The sequence below is a fragment of the Diabrotica virgifera genome, chromosome 2, assembly GCF_917563875.1.
Source record: "Diabrotica virgifera virgifera chromosome 2, PGI_DIABVI_V3a".
NCBI classification, from domain to species: domain Eukaryota; kingdom Metazoa; phylum Arthropoda; class Insecta; order Coleoptera; family Chrysomelidae; genus Diabrotica; species Diabrotica virgifera.
In genome coordinates, this window is record NC_065444.1 from 129,339,326 (window position 1) to 129,354,579 (window position 15,254).

At 32.5% G+C, this 15,254-nt stretch overlaps 1 protein-coding gene across 1 annotated transcript in view; it reads left to right on the plus strand.

The window, feature by feature from the left end:
• The window catches only part of LOC114332924 (uncharacterized), a 141,929-nt gene that overhangs the window by 28,539 nt on the left and 98,136 nt on the right, over positions 1–15,254 (plus strand). The window contains exons 6-7 of the mRNA XM_028282714.2: positions 2,550–2,717; positions 8,283–8,512. Coding sequence (XP_028138515.1) covers positions 2,550–2,717; positions 8,283–8,512 — 398 coding nt within the window. The remainder of the gene's footprint in view (positions 1–2,549; positions 2,718–8,282; positions 8,513–15,254) is intronic.

Genomic DNA, 15,254 nt, shown 5'->3' on the forward strand with positions numbered 1-15,254 from the left:
GACTGAAATAGGGGAGGTCTTGTAGTGCGGTTCCAACTTATATTTTCGGAGAAATCAAGGAATTCCATATTAGGGCACTATTCCATATTTGGTTACTTTCCTCTATCTACGGGGTGAGCGGAAAGTCCCTTTACACTAAATAATTGTTATACTACACAACGAAGAAATAATAACACAATTTTGTGTGTGGGATATTTATTAATTACAATTAAATAATTATTTATTTATCCAAAACATCGGTGTGCGTACCTCCATTGTCGCAACACAACTTAATACGACGCCATGTTCATAATGTTCATCCCTCTCATGACTGGAATAACTTATGTAAAAGCTCAGCGAACTCCATCCTCATTCGAAACATATATCTGCGTTTTCTAACTTCCCCTCTTTAATGAGACCCCACGGTGCATTTTCCGGAGTTGTCAAATCTGGACTTCTTGGAGGCCATGGCATATTTCATTTACGCGGTTGCGGACAGTGAGGGCAAAATGGGGTCGAACGCCATCTTGTTGAAAATAAACAGTGTCATACAACCCGAACATATTCTCACAAAATTAACAATTTAAGATGTGATCAATTTCTTAAAAACACATTCAACTGGAAGATACCAAATTTTATTTCGTTAATAAAATTAGTTCACCTTAACCGCCCTACCTATTTAAACGTACGAGAAATCGGCGTTGTTGTGGGTTAAATGTGATTTTAGAATGTTTTTTTACTTGAATTCTTTTTATACTCTTTTTTCTCTTCTAAATAAAATTTACTATAAATGATAATTAACATTAAATTTGTTTAAGTTAAGTGTCACCAATTTCGTAGTTATGAAATTTAAATATGTCTGTTTCTTAGGATTTTTTCTACCAACCCGGTGCATCAATTATAGTCCTTGGGCCCACATATAAAATTATTATTTATGACCACACCGTCGAAACTTTTTGTACTTGTTATTTGGGTGGAGTGGGACAAATATGGAGCTTGGCGCATTATGGTAGTGGGGCGTTTGTCTGTCAAGCTGTCACGAAGTTGTCAACTATGCAAGAAAAAAAGTTATAACCACATTGGTAATTTTATTTTAATCAATGGTTTTTATCATGTAAACAGCGAAAATAATTTTGTCGGACAAAAATATTGGGCCATATGACGCGTCGGACACGCTAAATATGTCAAATTTATGAAAATAATAAATTTATTACCACGTGGCTAATTTTAACAAAATCTACCATAAAACCTTTTTACAATAATGTGGTAACCTTATCGGACAATTTTCACGGGGCTTATGCGCAGTCGGATGCGCCGAAGATGTCAATTTCCTGGAATTTTTTTATTTACAACCATTTTTCCGACAAAAATAGGAGGTTATAAGTAATTATATTCTAAATAAAAAAATCTTAAGTGTCCGACAAAAATATTGGGACAAATCGACAGTCGGACAAAAAATTTAATTTTTATTAGTAAACTATATTTTTAAGCTATGCTGGGTTCGTGCATCCCTTATCTTCACAACCATTTTTCCGACAAAAGTAGTAGGTTACAAGTAATTATGTTCTTAAACAAAAAATGTAATTGTCAGACAAAAATGTTGGGGCAAACGAACAGAAAACTTAATTCTTTTAGGTTATCGACGTCCTTAAGAGGAGGCATTGTCAAAAAAAATTTTAAAACAGTTTTTCTCGGTTACTTTTGAATCGAGTTAGCTGAAAATTGGTACACACACTAAGTACAACATTTAAAGGGCGTGACGTTGAGTTGTACCCAAAATGTTCTAAAAAAAAATTTCCGACAAGTGGGAAAATTTTGGAAAACTTTTGATCTGAAAATTTGTGTACATACTCCTTGAACAATGACGAACATCGTTCTGTAATTTTTTTTCTCGAATTTTCAAAAAAAAAATTCTGACAAGAGGGAAAATTACGGAAAATTTTTTGAAAATTTTGAACCCCTTATTTTTGTTCGACAAGTGATCCAATATGCATTACACATTATGTAAAAAAACAGTACAAAATAAAAATGACATATGTGGTAATAAATAAAAAAATTCCAGGAAATTGACATCTTCGGCGCATCCGACTGCGCATATGCCCCGTGAAAATTGTCCGACAAGGTTACCACATTATTGTAAAAAGGTTTTATGGTAGATTCTGTTAAAATTAGCCATGTGGTAATAAATTTATTATTTTCATAAATTTGACATATTTAGCGTGTCCGACGCGTCAGATGACCCAATATTTTTGTCCGGCAAAATTGTTTTCGCTGTTTATATGATAAAAACCATTGATTAAAATAAAATGACCAATGTGGTTATAATTTTTTTTGCATAAAATTTACAACTTCGTGGCAGCTTGTCGGACAAACGCCCCACTATCATAATGCGCCAAGCTCCAAATTTGTCCAACTCCACCCAAATAACAAGTACAAAAAGTTTCGACGGTGTGGTCATAAATAATAATTTTATATGTGGGCTCAAGGACTATTACAGACATAATCCTAAAAAATAAATAACATCGTATATGTTTATAAAAACAAAAAATTACTTTCATTTATTTTTTTAGGTGCATTCAGTAGATGTTGAATCTGCTCCTCTATACGTACATAAATTACCACAAAAGACATCGACAGTTTTGCTAACAGATAAACTTATTTATACTGTCAGTGAGGAATCCAAAATGGTTTCAATTATGAGTTCACATCTATCGGAATGCCGTCTAGAAGGAGAGGCGGTAACTAAATTATTAGTATTTTTATATTTCACCTTAGTCGATTCGCTAATCTGAGACACAACTGTCTACACTACAGTCACAATAAAAATGCACTATATAGAAATAAACAAACCAGGACACGGTGAATGTTCGAGGAGCACTCCCAAATCATGATTTTGGAGTGCTGCTTGTGCTTGTTTATTTCTAGTGCATCTTTGTTGTAATTTTAGTGTAGAGAGTTGTGTCTCAGATTAGCGAATCGACTATACCTAGTATATAATAGTAGAAGTAGATTACACAGTGATGAGCGCGCTAATAACCAGCAGAATAACGCAAACGATGAAAAACACATTAAGTTGTGAGATAAACTGAAATGAAACTAGTGGAGGTGGGAGATGTAGCGATAACAACCTATAAATTTACATTATACTTATTGTTTTTCACCTTTAGATGTATCGGACAAGTTTGGCAACTGCCACTGTGACAGTGACAGTTTTAGTTGACATACTCCTCTGATACGTCTAAAGGTGGGAAACAATAAATAGAATGTAAGTTTATAGATTTATATCGCTCAATCTCCCACCTCCACTAGTTTTATTTCTTTTTATCTCACAACTTAATATGATTTCCACCTTTTGCGTTATTTTGCAGGTTATTAGCGCGCCCATCACTGTATACTAGGTAATAAAAGACCTACAAGTAATATATTCCCTTTTTGTATAATCGGTGTTTTTTATGGTAAATGCGTGCGTGAATAATTTTTTGAAACAGCTTCAAAACGTGACTTGTGACTTATCAATATAATATGGTCATGTCTGTGCTTTGTACTTATTTTTTTTTTTAATATCATCTGGTAAGAAATTTCTCTTTTTGGCTAATTTTGATACTTCTTTAACTTTATGGTCTTGTGATACTTAATTCCTTTGTAAATATCATTATTGTCTGTATCATTAAGTTAAAGTAAATATTCATTAAATTAAGAAAGTACCCCGCACAAACCTTATGGAAATTAAGTCCCAGTGGATTTCGTTCATACTTTAAGAAATACTTTGAAGCATCCTGATAAAAAGTTCTCATAGGCACAACTCAATCGTATGAAGAATTTTCAAGATATAGAGGCACAAGCTCGGAAAATTATAAGATTTACTGGGTATTCCAATTGCCTGAGTTACTGGTTATCTGGCAACATGTAGAAGTTTGGATCAAGGAAAAGTACTAGTAGTCTAGGATTTTTTTCTGGCTATCCAATGGCGACCTTTACTTTGACCTTGACCTTCAACGGACGTCATCTTCTAGAGTTTCGAACGATTTCGGCATTAAATTGATGTAAACAGATTACTCTTGGGTTTTTGGGATCGCTAAACACGAATATGCCATCAGAATTGACCTCCGGAGGAGGTGGTGGACAGGGCCACTGCAAGGGACGTCATCTTCTAGAGTTTCGATGGTTTTCGGCATTTAATTGATGCAAATGAATACTGGAGGGTTTTTTGAGGTCGCTAAACACGAATATGCCACCAGAACCGACTCCCGGACCACCTGGTTTCCAAGGTCAATGAAAGGGGCTCCAGGAGTTTCGAGGGTCTTTGGTACTACATTAATGCAAACGGATCAGTTATATATATATATATATATATATATATATATATATATATATATATATATATATATATATATATATATATATATATAGGTTTTTGGGGCTGCTGAACACGAGTATGTGATCAGCACAGACACAGGAGCACCTGGTGCTAAGACAGGGTATATTCTGGAGTTAAAAACCTAAGAGTAATCCATTTGATTCCTCCGAAACTCCAGAAGATAACCTGTCTTAGGCACCAGGTGCTCCTGTGTCTGTGCTGATCACGTATTCGTGTTCAGCAACCCCAAAAACCTATAACTGATCCGTTTGCATTAATGTAGTACCAAAGACCCTCGAAACTCCAGGAGCCCCTTTAATTGACCTTCGAAACCGGGTGCTAAAATGGCTGAATTGTGGGTGCTTCATTGCCGAAAGCACCTACAATTAATCTAAGAAACCAAAAGAACTAAGTAACTAACTATAAGAAAAAAATTGGGAATTCAACCGAGATGTACACCAAATTTTGGTTGATTTCCAGCAAGCATATGATTCGATAAAAAGAAGCAGACAATGGTTAGCAAGCTTAGGAATGGAAATACCAAGAAAATTAGTGGAGCTAGCTCAAATGTGCGTGACAGACTCTTATGCACAGGCAAGAATAGGAAACAGAACATCGATACCATTTAGTATAACTTCAGGACTTAGACAAGGAGCCCTCGTATCACCGTTGCTATTCAATTTGAACTTAGAATATGCAATAAGTAAAATATCATCTGAGCTGACAGGGGAATTTGCGTATCGAGGATCAAAACTAATGTTGGCATTTGCTGATGATCTAGATGCAGTCGCTCATTCTATAAGAGACATAAGAGAGGTGTTTTCAGAACTCGAGGAAGAAACAGGTAGTCTGGGCCTTCGAATAAATGAAGAGAAGACGAAATACATGCTCGTAACGAAAAATTCAAGACCCAGGGTTAGGCAGAACATAACTATTAATGACCACAACTTCGAAGTAGTCGTCTTCTTTAGGTACCGTCTCCTCTAAGGAGGTTGGCAATCATCGCAGCTATTTTCACTTTTGAGATTGCAGCTCTGAACAAGTCGACGGAGCTGCAATTATACCACTTTCTCAGATTGTTGAGCCAGGTGATGCATCTTCTATACTTCGTTTTCCCTGTATTATTCTCTGCATTATGATTTGTAGCAAAACATATTTATCCTCTCTCATAACGTGGCCAAGATATTGTAAGTTTCTTATCCTAATCGTATTCGAAGTAGTAAAAGAGTTTTAATATCTGCGTGCGGTAATCACAGATAGCAACCACACAGAAAAAGAGGTCTCAGCAATAATAGCTGCGGGGAATAGAGCATTATACTATATGTAATATTTTTTATAAAAATTGCAGTTACTCTGCACACTCAAAATTTTACTAATAACAGCCGTCACTTAACATTAACTTCTGGATTTGTTTTTGTGCTTTTATAGTCCCAGTACTGAAGCTTAAAATAGGACAAAACCTCGCAATTTTTACAGAATGCATCGATTTGCTTGAAAATTTGTGAATAAGTAGTGGATAGTCCAAGGATCAAAATCTATATGATGCCCAAAGGCGCTTTTACCATGGGGGTGGTTGCCACCCTATCTCGGGGGTGGACATTTTTTATTATAGTTTGACCGCAAAAGTTGGTAAAAACATTCATTCTAAGCAAAAAAACGTTATATATATTTTTTTGATAAAATTAATAGTTTTCGATTTAGTCGCTATCGAAAGTGTTAGTTTTATATCGAAAAATCAATGTTTTTTTTTAATAAGTTTTCTACTAATAACTCCAAAAGTTTTCGTTTTATTAAAACAACTTTACTTAACAAAAATATACCTTTTGAAAAAATAAACAAAACCCTTTTTTTTATTTTCTTTAAGACCAGTAGTAATCGAGCTATACTTTATTATATGTTAGCTCTTCATATGTTAGCTCTTCTTCGTCAAATGCTAAATATTGCAGTTTTAAAGTCAAAAGACAGGAAAACTTTGCACTTTTCGATGATAACTCATAGAAACTAATTTACAGCATTACATGTTAGCTCTTCTTCGTCAAATGCTAAATATTGTAGTTTCAAAGTCAAAAGACGGTAAAACTATGCATTTTTCGAGGATAATTTGTTTAAACTAATTTAAAGTATTTAAAAATATCTAGCTCCAGAAATAAAAAAGTCTCTAACTCAACAATTAAGTGACCTATAATGAAAAGAATGTCAGTCCCTATTTTGTTCAGCGAAAAAGTGATCGGAAGCAACCCCTGAATCACCACCATAATTAAAATTAGTCATTGACATTATTTGGTCTTCTTTATTTATAGTATTATTAATAGGCTCTAGAAGTTTGACCGGCTTAGAATGATTAGTTTTTAAAAAAATGGAGTTAAAAGCGAATAACGAATTTTTGTAGTTTGGAAAAAATGGCCTTTTCTTCAGAATAGAAAGATTAGCATCAGAGATACGAAAAAATGTTTAAATATGAAATTGTAGCTTATTTAATTCCCAAGAACATGGTTTGAAGGCAAAAATTGAGTGAGCTATTGATAATTAAAACTTGTAAATAATAACATACAAAAACCACCTTTACCAATCCTTTCAAAGTCACCTCTTTTTGCGACTGAGGATTTTAAAAAGATTTAATATTAATAGGCTTATAGATCTTGTAAAAATCTACAAAATTCTTTTTTACCAAACTTTCTAAGATAAAAAATAAAAAAGTTACGGTTAAAATATCAATATATTTAAACAAAAAAGAAAATAGGAGAAATCCAATTGGAAGCATAATAGTGTAAGTTAGCGGTGTTTTTAGTCATTGACCTTATTCATTCTTCTTTATTTATGTATTATTAATAGATTCTAGAAGTTTGACTGGCTTAGAATGATTAGTTTTTAAAAAACTGGGGTTAAAAAGGAATAACGAATTTTTGTAGTTTGGTAAAAAATGCCATTTTCTTCAGAATAGAAAGGTTAGCATCAGAGATACGAAAAAATGTTTAAATATAAAATTGTAGGTTATTTAATTCCCAAGAACTTGGTTTGAAAAATTTTTTGTACGGCAAAAATTAAGTAAATCGTAGATGAGTATATCGAAAAACATTGATTTTTTTCGATATAAAACTAACACTTTCGATAGCGAATAAATCGAAAACTATTAATTTTATCAAAAAAATGTATAGAACATTTTTTGCTTAGAATGAATGTTTTCATCAACTTTTGTGATCAAAATATAATAAAAAATTTCCGCCCCCAAGATGGGATAGCAACCAGCCCCATGGTAAAAGCGCCTTTCAGTATCATATAGATTTTGATCCTTTGACTATCCACTAATTATTCTCAAATTTTCAAGCAAATCGATCCATTCTGTAAAAATTGGGAGGTGAAAATATTCGGTTCCTGGACTGTTAATACAATTACAAAGATGTCGAATAATTATAAAACACTGCCCATATGAAGTTACTGTCTTAACATACTTTCTGAATCATAAAACTAAAATTAGTAAATGTTTTAACTTGAATTTTAAAAATTAGTAAATGTTAGTAACTGAACTAAAGTACCTACTGATATTTGTTTATGAAATTTGCTCGTTTCAGTAACACCAGTCGTGTCTACCCCAATCATTTTATTGATGAGATTGTTAGCTCCTTCCTGTACAAAAAGATTTCTTATATTCCAAGTTACAATTTTCTTCTGTCTCATGATTGAGTCAAAGATTTCTAGAAATCACTTCCCATGCCGTTGCTAAAGGATGTCTTGTTTTTTGTATAAAATCGCACTAAAATTTTAATAATGGGGTATTAGCCTTTGTCTTTCTCATATTGGTTGGATGCGGTCGGTATTTTAAGTTTAATCTACCCACTGTTTCTTAAAATAAGTTGATGAGTGCTTTCACTATTCGCCACTTGGGGGAGTATATTGCTCACGGTATTTAAGTACCACATATAAAGCAAATATTACCTTTTATTTATAGGAATTCAACAGTGATGCGATGATAGCCCAGTTTTATATAGAAAACGGAAAAATACTCAGGTTGTTCAAACTCGTTGATTTATCTTCTGTTCGTTTGAAGAAAAGAGACGACAATAAAAAAGACAAAGTATATGAATTGCCAAAGACTGTAGATGATTTGCATTTGCAAAAACCAAGAATAGATACCTGTATAATTGTAACTGATTCGTGTATTTATAAGATTGGTGTCTGGTGAGTTAATTGAGAATTTATAATTGCATTTCTCACATTATTTTATTTATGTATTTTATTTTTGATTATTCACAATATTTTATAGATATTAGCATCGCATTTTAGCAAATATTTTACCGAAAAAAAAAATAAAAAAAAGTGGTTGAATTTTATAAAGTTGATGGACCTCCCAAGCTAAACACAAACTTAACCAATTAAAAGTTTTATATGTTGTTCTGAAGCTATTTCTTTGTGGCATTTTTGTATTTAATTATTCTAACTATTTATAATGGGAAATAAGCCACAGTATTATTAAAAAATGATTTTTATTAACGTTTCGACGCCCAAATCGGGTGCCGTTGTCAAAATACAAAATACTAATAACATAAACAAAAATGTTGTTGCTTAGTAAAAAAAATTCTTCTAATAAATTATTTTAATGTGACTCATTTATATCGGCAATTTACATTTTAAAGTAGAAGACTTTAAAATGATATTGCCAATATTTATGAGTTGCGTTCCTGGGACGACTTTACTGAAAGATAGTTCATTCGATTACATGAAATCAACCCCAACTCAAGAATATCCGTCACAAAAAAATCATAGCATGTGATCTGTCTTTAAAAAGACAACCACATGCAACGGTGACATTAAAATTCTCGCGTTAGAGATCTCATAGTAAATCACGAGGGAAAACCAGGAAAAACCTCGTGATACTATCCTGGTTTTCCCTCATGATTTACTATGAGATCTCTAACGCGAGAATTTTAATGCCACCGTTGCATGTGGTTGTCTTTTTAAAGACAGATCACATGCTATGATTTTTTTATGACGGATATTCTTGAGTTGGGGTTGATTTCATGTAATCGAATGAACTATCTTTCAGTAAAGTCGTCCCAGGAACGCAACTCATAAATATTGGCAATATCATTTTAAAGTCTTCTACTTTAAAATGTATCATATGTATCTGAATTGCCGATATAAATGAGTCAAATTAAATAAATTATTAGAAGAATTTTTTTTACTAAGCAACAACATTTTTGTTTATATTAGTAGTATTTTGTATTTTGAAACGTTAATAAAAATCATTTTTTAATAATATTGTGGCTTATTTGCCACAAGAAAATAGCTTCAGAACAACATTAATTATTCTAAGTGGGAAATAAGCCACAATTTAACTAAAAAAATGATTTTATTAACGCTTCGACGTCCACATCGGACGTAGTTGTCAAAATACAAAATGTTAATAAATTAAACAAAAATGTTGTTGCTTATTAAAAAATTCTTCTAATAATTTAAATTCTAATAATTAAATTAAATTATTAAAAGAATTTTTTACTAAGCAACAACATTTTTGTTTAATTTATTAATATTTTGTATTTTGACAACGACTTCCGATGTGGGCGTCGAAATGTTAATAAAATCATTTTTTTAGTTAAATTGTGGCTTATTTCCCATTTAGAATAGTTAATTACAAAAGTTTTATATTTTATTCTGTTTTGCATTTCTTTTCAAACAACAAGCAAACGACAAATGCATTTAGATTGTTAAACATAAAATATAATCCTTAATGTCGCACTATTTATTTGGCAAATTTTTCCCAGAATAAAACCATTTTTTTAGTTGGTAACCAAAAATTATTAAACAAGCTAAGAAAGAAGAGATCCAGTCACATGTACTCTTTCGTAGGTCATATGTCTTTTATTTTTCTATTTCCCATTTTTATTAACTTATAAACCGAACTCATTTTTGAGTATCTCCATATAATATACAGCTTGAGTGATCGGTCTGTCCATCTAAAGCCGAAAATCATAACTCAGAAACGCTACGAGCAATCTCAACTAGAATTTATGAACAGTTAATATGATGCTAAAACTACATTCAACCTAATGGGGTGAGAGGTCAAGTAATTTAGCAGTGTTAACCGATAACATTCGACAAGCTATGCATTTGACGAGAATCGCACGATCCAGTAATAATTGTCATTAGGTAATAGGGCTTTTCATTCAAAGTCATTTGTTTCGAGCTTCTGTCATGTGTCACATAATATTAATATATCTACGTCATACGTTATTGGTATATACGCTGTGAGCTCGTACGTAGAGGGGATATTTCAAAATTCGCGAGCGCCAGTAGTGACAAGTCTGTAAACGTTTACTGGAAATTTGACATAAATGTCAAAGTGATTAATTTAAAATTAAAAATAAAAACAATAATTATAAAAAATATTAGTTGGTCAAAGCTGTGGTATATATTTTTACCTTAAATATACTTACGTTTTAAATACTGAATTTAAGTTTTTTTAATGTTCCGTAATATGTAATTATAAATTAATCTATTAATCTTAGCGCCATCTACACGATAATTGTAAAAGTATCCGAAGTAAGAAATTAATATTTCATCAATAGAACGTCAAAATGATTAGCAAAATCTTAAAAAAATCGATTACAATTTAATTACTTTTTTGCGTTGTAAATATTAAGCGATAACAATTAAATAATAAATTTAAAAATTACCGGTGAAAGTTGCGTTACTAATCCGCTAGGAGCGACACCAGCGAAGCTCAGAGCGTATACCAATGATACAAACCAAAGACGTATGACGTAGATATGTTAATATTATGTGACACATGACAGAAGCTGAAATCCGCTAGGAGCGACACCAGCGAAGCTCAGAGCGTATACCAATGATACAAACCAAAGACGTATGACGTAGATATGTTAATATTATGTGACACATGACAGAAGCTCGAAACAAATGACAATCGATGAAAAGCCCTATTGTTATTAATAAGCTGTCCTTTTTTGAGATTACACCAGATGGTGTAGGATAAGCAGTGGTTATTCCAAACACCATGTTTCGATTTAAACTATCACATTTAATATTTAGTCTAGGCGCCAAATAGAGGTCACCGTGGCCTTTTCAATTCTGATGGACAAACTCAACGGTTTCTTATGGATTTTTGGCTGCTGATTACGAATTGCGAGGGTGGATTTCGATCCGAGTGGTCAAAAAATTGTTATAAACAATTTAATTGTTTATAAATTGTTAAGGCTCTGGCTCATAATCTAAAAGAGATAAAAAATAATGTCTCAAATAAAATTTGTTCGTTAATAAAAAACGAAGAAAAAAACGTTTACTTAACTTAAATCTAACAATAAGAACTCAATATATTCTAAAATTAGTGCACAATGCAAATTGCAAAATAAGTATTTTTTGAAGCTTTATCGATCGTAACTCGGCTTCTACGCATGCAAATGAGCCTTAGAAGGTCTTATTTTAAAGCTTCATTAATAGGCTTAAAACAGAGTTTGTTAAATTACTTGGTCTTCATTTGTTTTAAAGTTATACCCATTTGAAGTAATAATTTTCTTAAAAAAATTGTACATTAATTTGTTTATAAGGGTTTCAAGTAAATTTAAGCTATAAACATTTATACTTTAATTAACAATAATGATAGAAAAACTCAAAAGGAATATTTTAAGCTTACGAAAATGTTTGTAAGTTTATTTTTGGCCAAGATATCGACATTTTAATAGTGCGCTCTGAGGCGCAAGATCGGCTCACCGCGTAAAGGTTCACGCGCTGACTTCTCGATGCAAATTATAATTTCTATGTATATATACGTTATCTTCATTTTTCATTTTTGAAGATCCTAATAAAATTTTATCATATAATTTTTATAATTAAATCATCATACTGTACCTCGTATCACCTTTCATTATATTTACTTTGTCTTCTATTTTTTGTACTAAATGAAAAAAAAAACATTAAAAATTAGTATTTTAGAAATGGAACTAAAATGTAAGTTGATATTAGTTTTACAAACTTTTTGTTTCATTCATCTGAATCGAGATATATCATATAGATATCCAGTGGACAGTGGATAGTATCCATATAGAGTGGATCTAGTTCTTTTGCAGCATCATCAAGGCACGTCAATTGCGTGTATGCCGCCACAACATAATTCTCGTTTTATATGCAATGATGACGCTGCAAAATAACTCGATCCATTTGTATATGGATATCGCATATTGGCTCATGTGCATGCGTAGAAGCCGAGTTACGATCGATAAAGCGTCGAAAAATACTTGACTGTGTGCCGATGTTGCCCCTCATAGTGCGCAATTAAAATATCGATATCTTGACCAAAAATAAACTTACGAACATTTTATTAAGCTCAAATTATTCCTTTTGAAAAAAAAAAAAAAAAAAAAAAAAAAAAAAAAAAAAAAAAAATGAATAACCATTTTCAATTTCGTTGCAAAACGAAAATACAGCCGAACCATATTCCAGTCCAATCAGAGAGTGCCGCAAGCACCTCTACCGGTTTCGAAACTTATTAGTCTCTCATCAGGAGGCACATATGCTGCTCTCCCTGATCCAACCAAAACAAACCCCAGCGTGCAGTCCCGAATTGCAACGAACGAAATGGCATAGATGCCCTAGCGGCAACTGCTAGCAAAAGACTAAGTTTTCACTCTAATGGCATACAACATATCCCACCAGAATGAAAACAATGGGAACCTTCTCTGGTTACACCTCCGAGGCTTCTACAATTTGCAAGCCATACGGATGCTGAGACTAAGGAAGATGAGGGAATTCTACAATTTACAATTCACATCACATCTGCTCAGCGCGGTAAAATTCCAACGAGACTGGTTCCCTTCATACTCCACATTTACTCTGTGTGGAGTATGAAGGGAACCAGTCTCGTTGGAATTTTACCGCGCTGAGCAGATGTGATGTGAATTGTAAATTGTAGAATTCCCTCATCTTCCTTAGTCTCAGCATCCGTATGGCTTGCAAATTGTAGAAGCCTCGGAGGTGTAACCAGAGAAGGTTCCCATTGTTTTCATTCTGGTGGGATATGTTGTATGCCATTAGAGTGAAAACTTAGTCTATTCCTTTTGAGTTCTTCTATCATTATTGTTGATTAAGTATAAATGTTTACAGCTCAAATTTACTTGAAACCCTTATAAACAAATTAATGTACACTTTTTTTAAGAAAATTATAACTTCAAATGGGTATAACGTTAAAACAAATGAAGATAAAGTAATTTAAAAAACTTTGTTTGGAAGCCTATTAATGAAGCTTTAAAATCAGACCTTCTAAGGCTCATTTTTATGCGTAGAAGCCGAGTTACGATCAATAAAGCTTCGAAAAATACTTATTTTGCAATTTGTAATTTGCATTGTTCACTAATTTTACAATATCTTGAGTTATAATTGTTAGATTTAAGTTTAGTAAACGTTTTCTTCTTCGTTTTTTATTAAGGAACACATTTTATTTGAAACAATCTTTTTTATCTCTTTTAGCTTATGAGCCAGAGCCTTATAAACAATTAAATTGTTTATAACAATTTTTTGACCACTCGGGTCGAAATCTACCCTCGAAATTCGTAATCAGCAGCCAAAAATCCATGAGAAACCGTTGATTTTGTCCATCAGAATTGAAAAGGACCCGGTGACCCCTCTGGCGCCTAGACTAATTGTTCTGAAGGTATTTCATTGTGGCATCTTATTGCAATTTACTAGTTTTGTTGGAAATAAGTCACAATTTTACTTTAAAATCAAGTTTATTTGATAGTTCGATTTCTACTTCTGAAGTAGAAATTACACTGCGCGTCAGAGAAAACGGGCACCCCAAAAAATTGGCCATTTTTGATGTCTCATATCTCCTAAACCAGTGGTCCGATTTAGGTAATTTTTTTAATATGTTATAGCCTTATTCTTTAACAATATCGCTGTAATAATATTGTTGATAAACATGTAAATTTTCATTGTATACCGGGTGTACGAATCAAACTGTGTTTTTTTTCGCAAGTTCGCAACACCCTGCTGAGTATTCTAGCATTTATAAAATACTGAAACTAAAACCCAAATATAGCCTGTTTTAACAGTATGTTTTTTGATTCATTCGTTTATGTTGGATAATACAAAAGTTAGGTACCTTAACAACTAGCCATGTTCGTCAACAGTACAGGGTGTTTTTAAATAAGTGCGACAAACTTTAAGGGGTAACTCTGCATTAAAAAATAATCACAGTTTGCTTTATAATCGTATGTCCGCAAATGCTTCGTTTCCGAGGTATGGGATGTTAAATCTTTTCTTATAAACTGACGATTTATTGATTGCTTTAAAACCGGTTGAAATATGCAAATTAAATTTGGTAGGTGTTAAGGGATAGTTATTGCGCATTTTTTGACATGCAATTAAGAATTTTACATTCACCATTGGAGCGCATACGGGTAATATGACCGATCATATTATCCTTATGCACGCCAATGGTGAATATAAAATTCTTAATTGTATGTCAAAAAATTTGCAATAACTACATCTTAAAACCCACCAAATTTCATTTGTATAAATCTCAACCGGTTTTAGAGCAATAAGTATATCGTCAGTTTGTAAGCAAAATGGCAACACCCTCTATCTCGGAAACGAAATATTTGCGGAGATACGTTTATAAAGCAAACTGTCCTTATTTTTTTAATGTAGAATTACCCCTTAAAGTTTGTATCACTTATTTAGAAACACCTTGTACTGATGAAGAGCATGGCTAGTTGTTAAAGTACCTAACTTTTGTATTATCCAACATAAGCGAATGAATCAAAAAACAGAATGTTAAGAAAACCTGAGATTATAGTTGGGTTTTAATTTCAGCATTTTATAAATGCTAGAATATTCCACAGGGTGTTGCGAACTTTGAGAAAAAAACACAGTTTGATTCGTACACCCGGTATACAATGAAAATTTACCT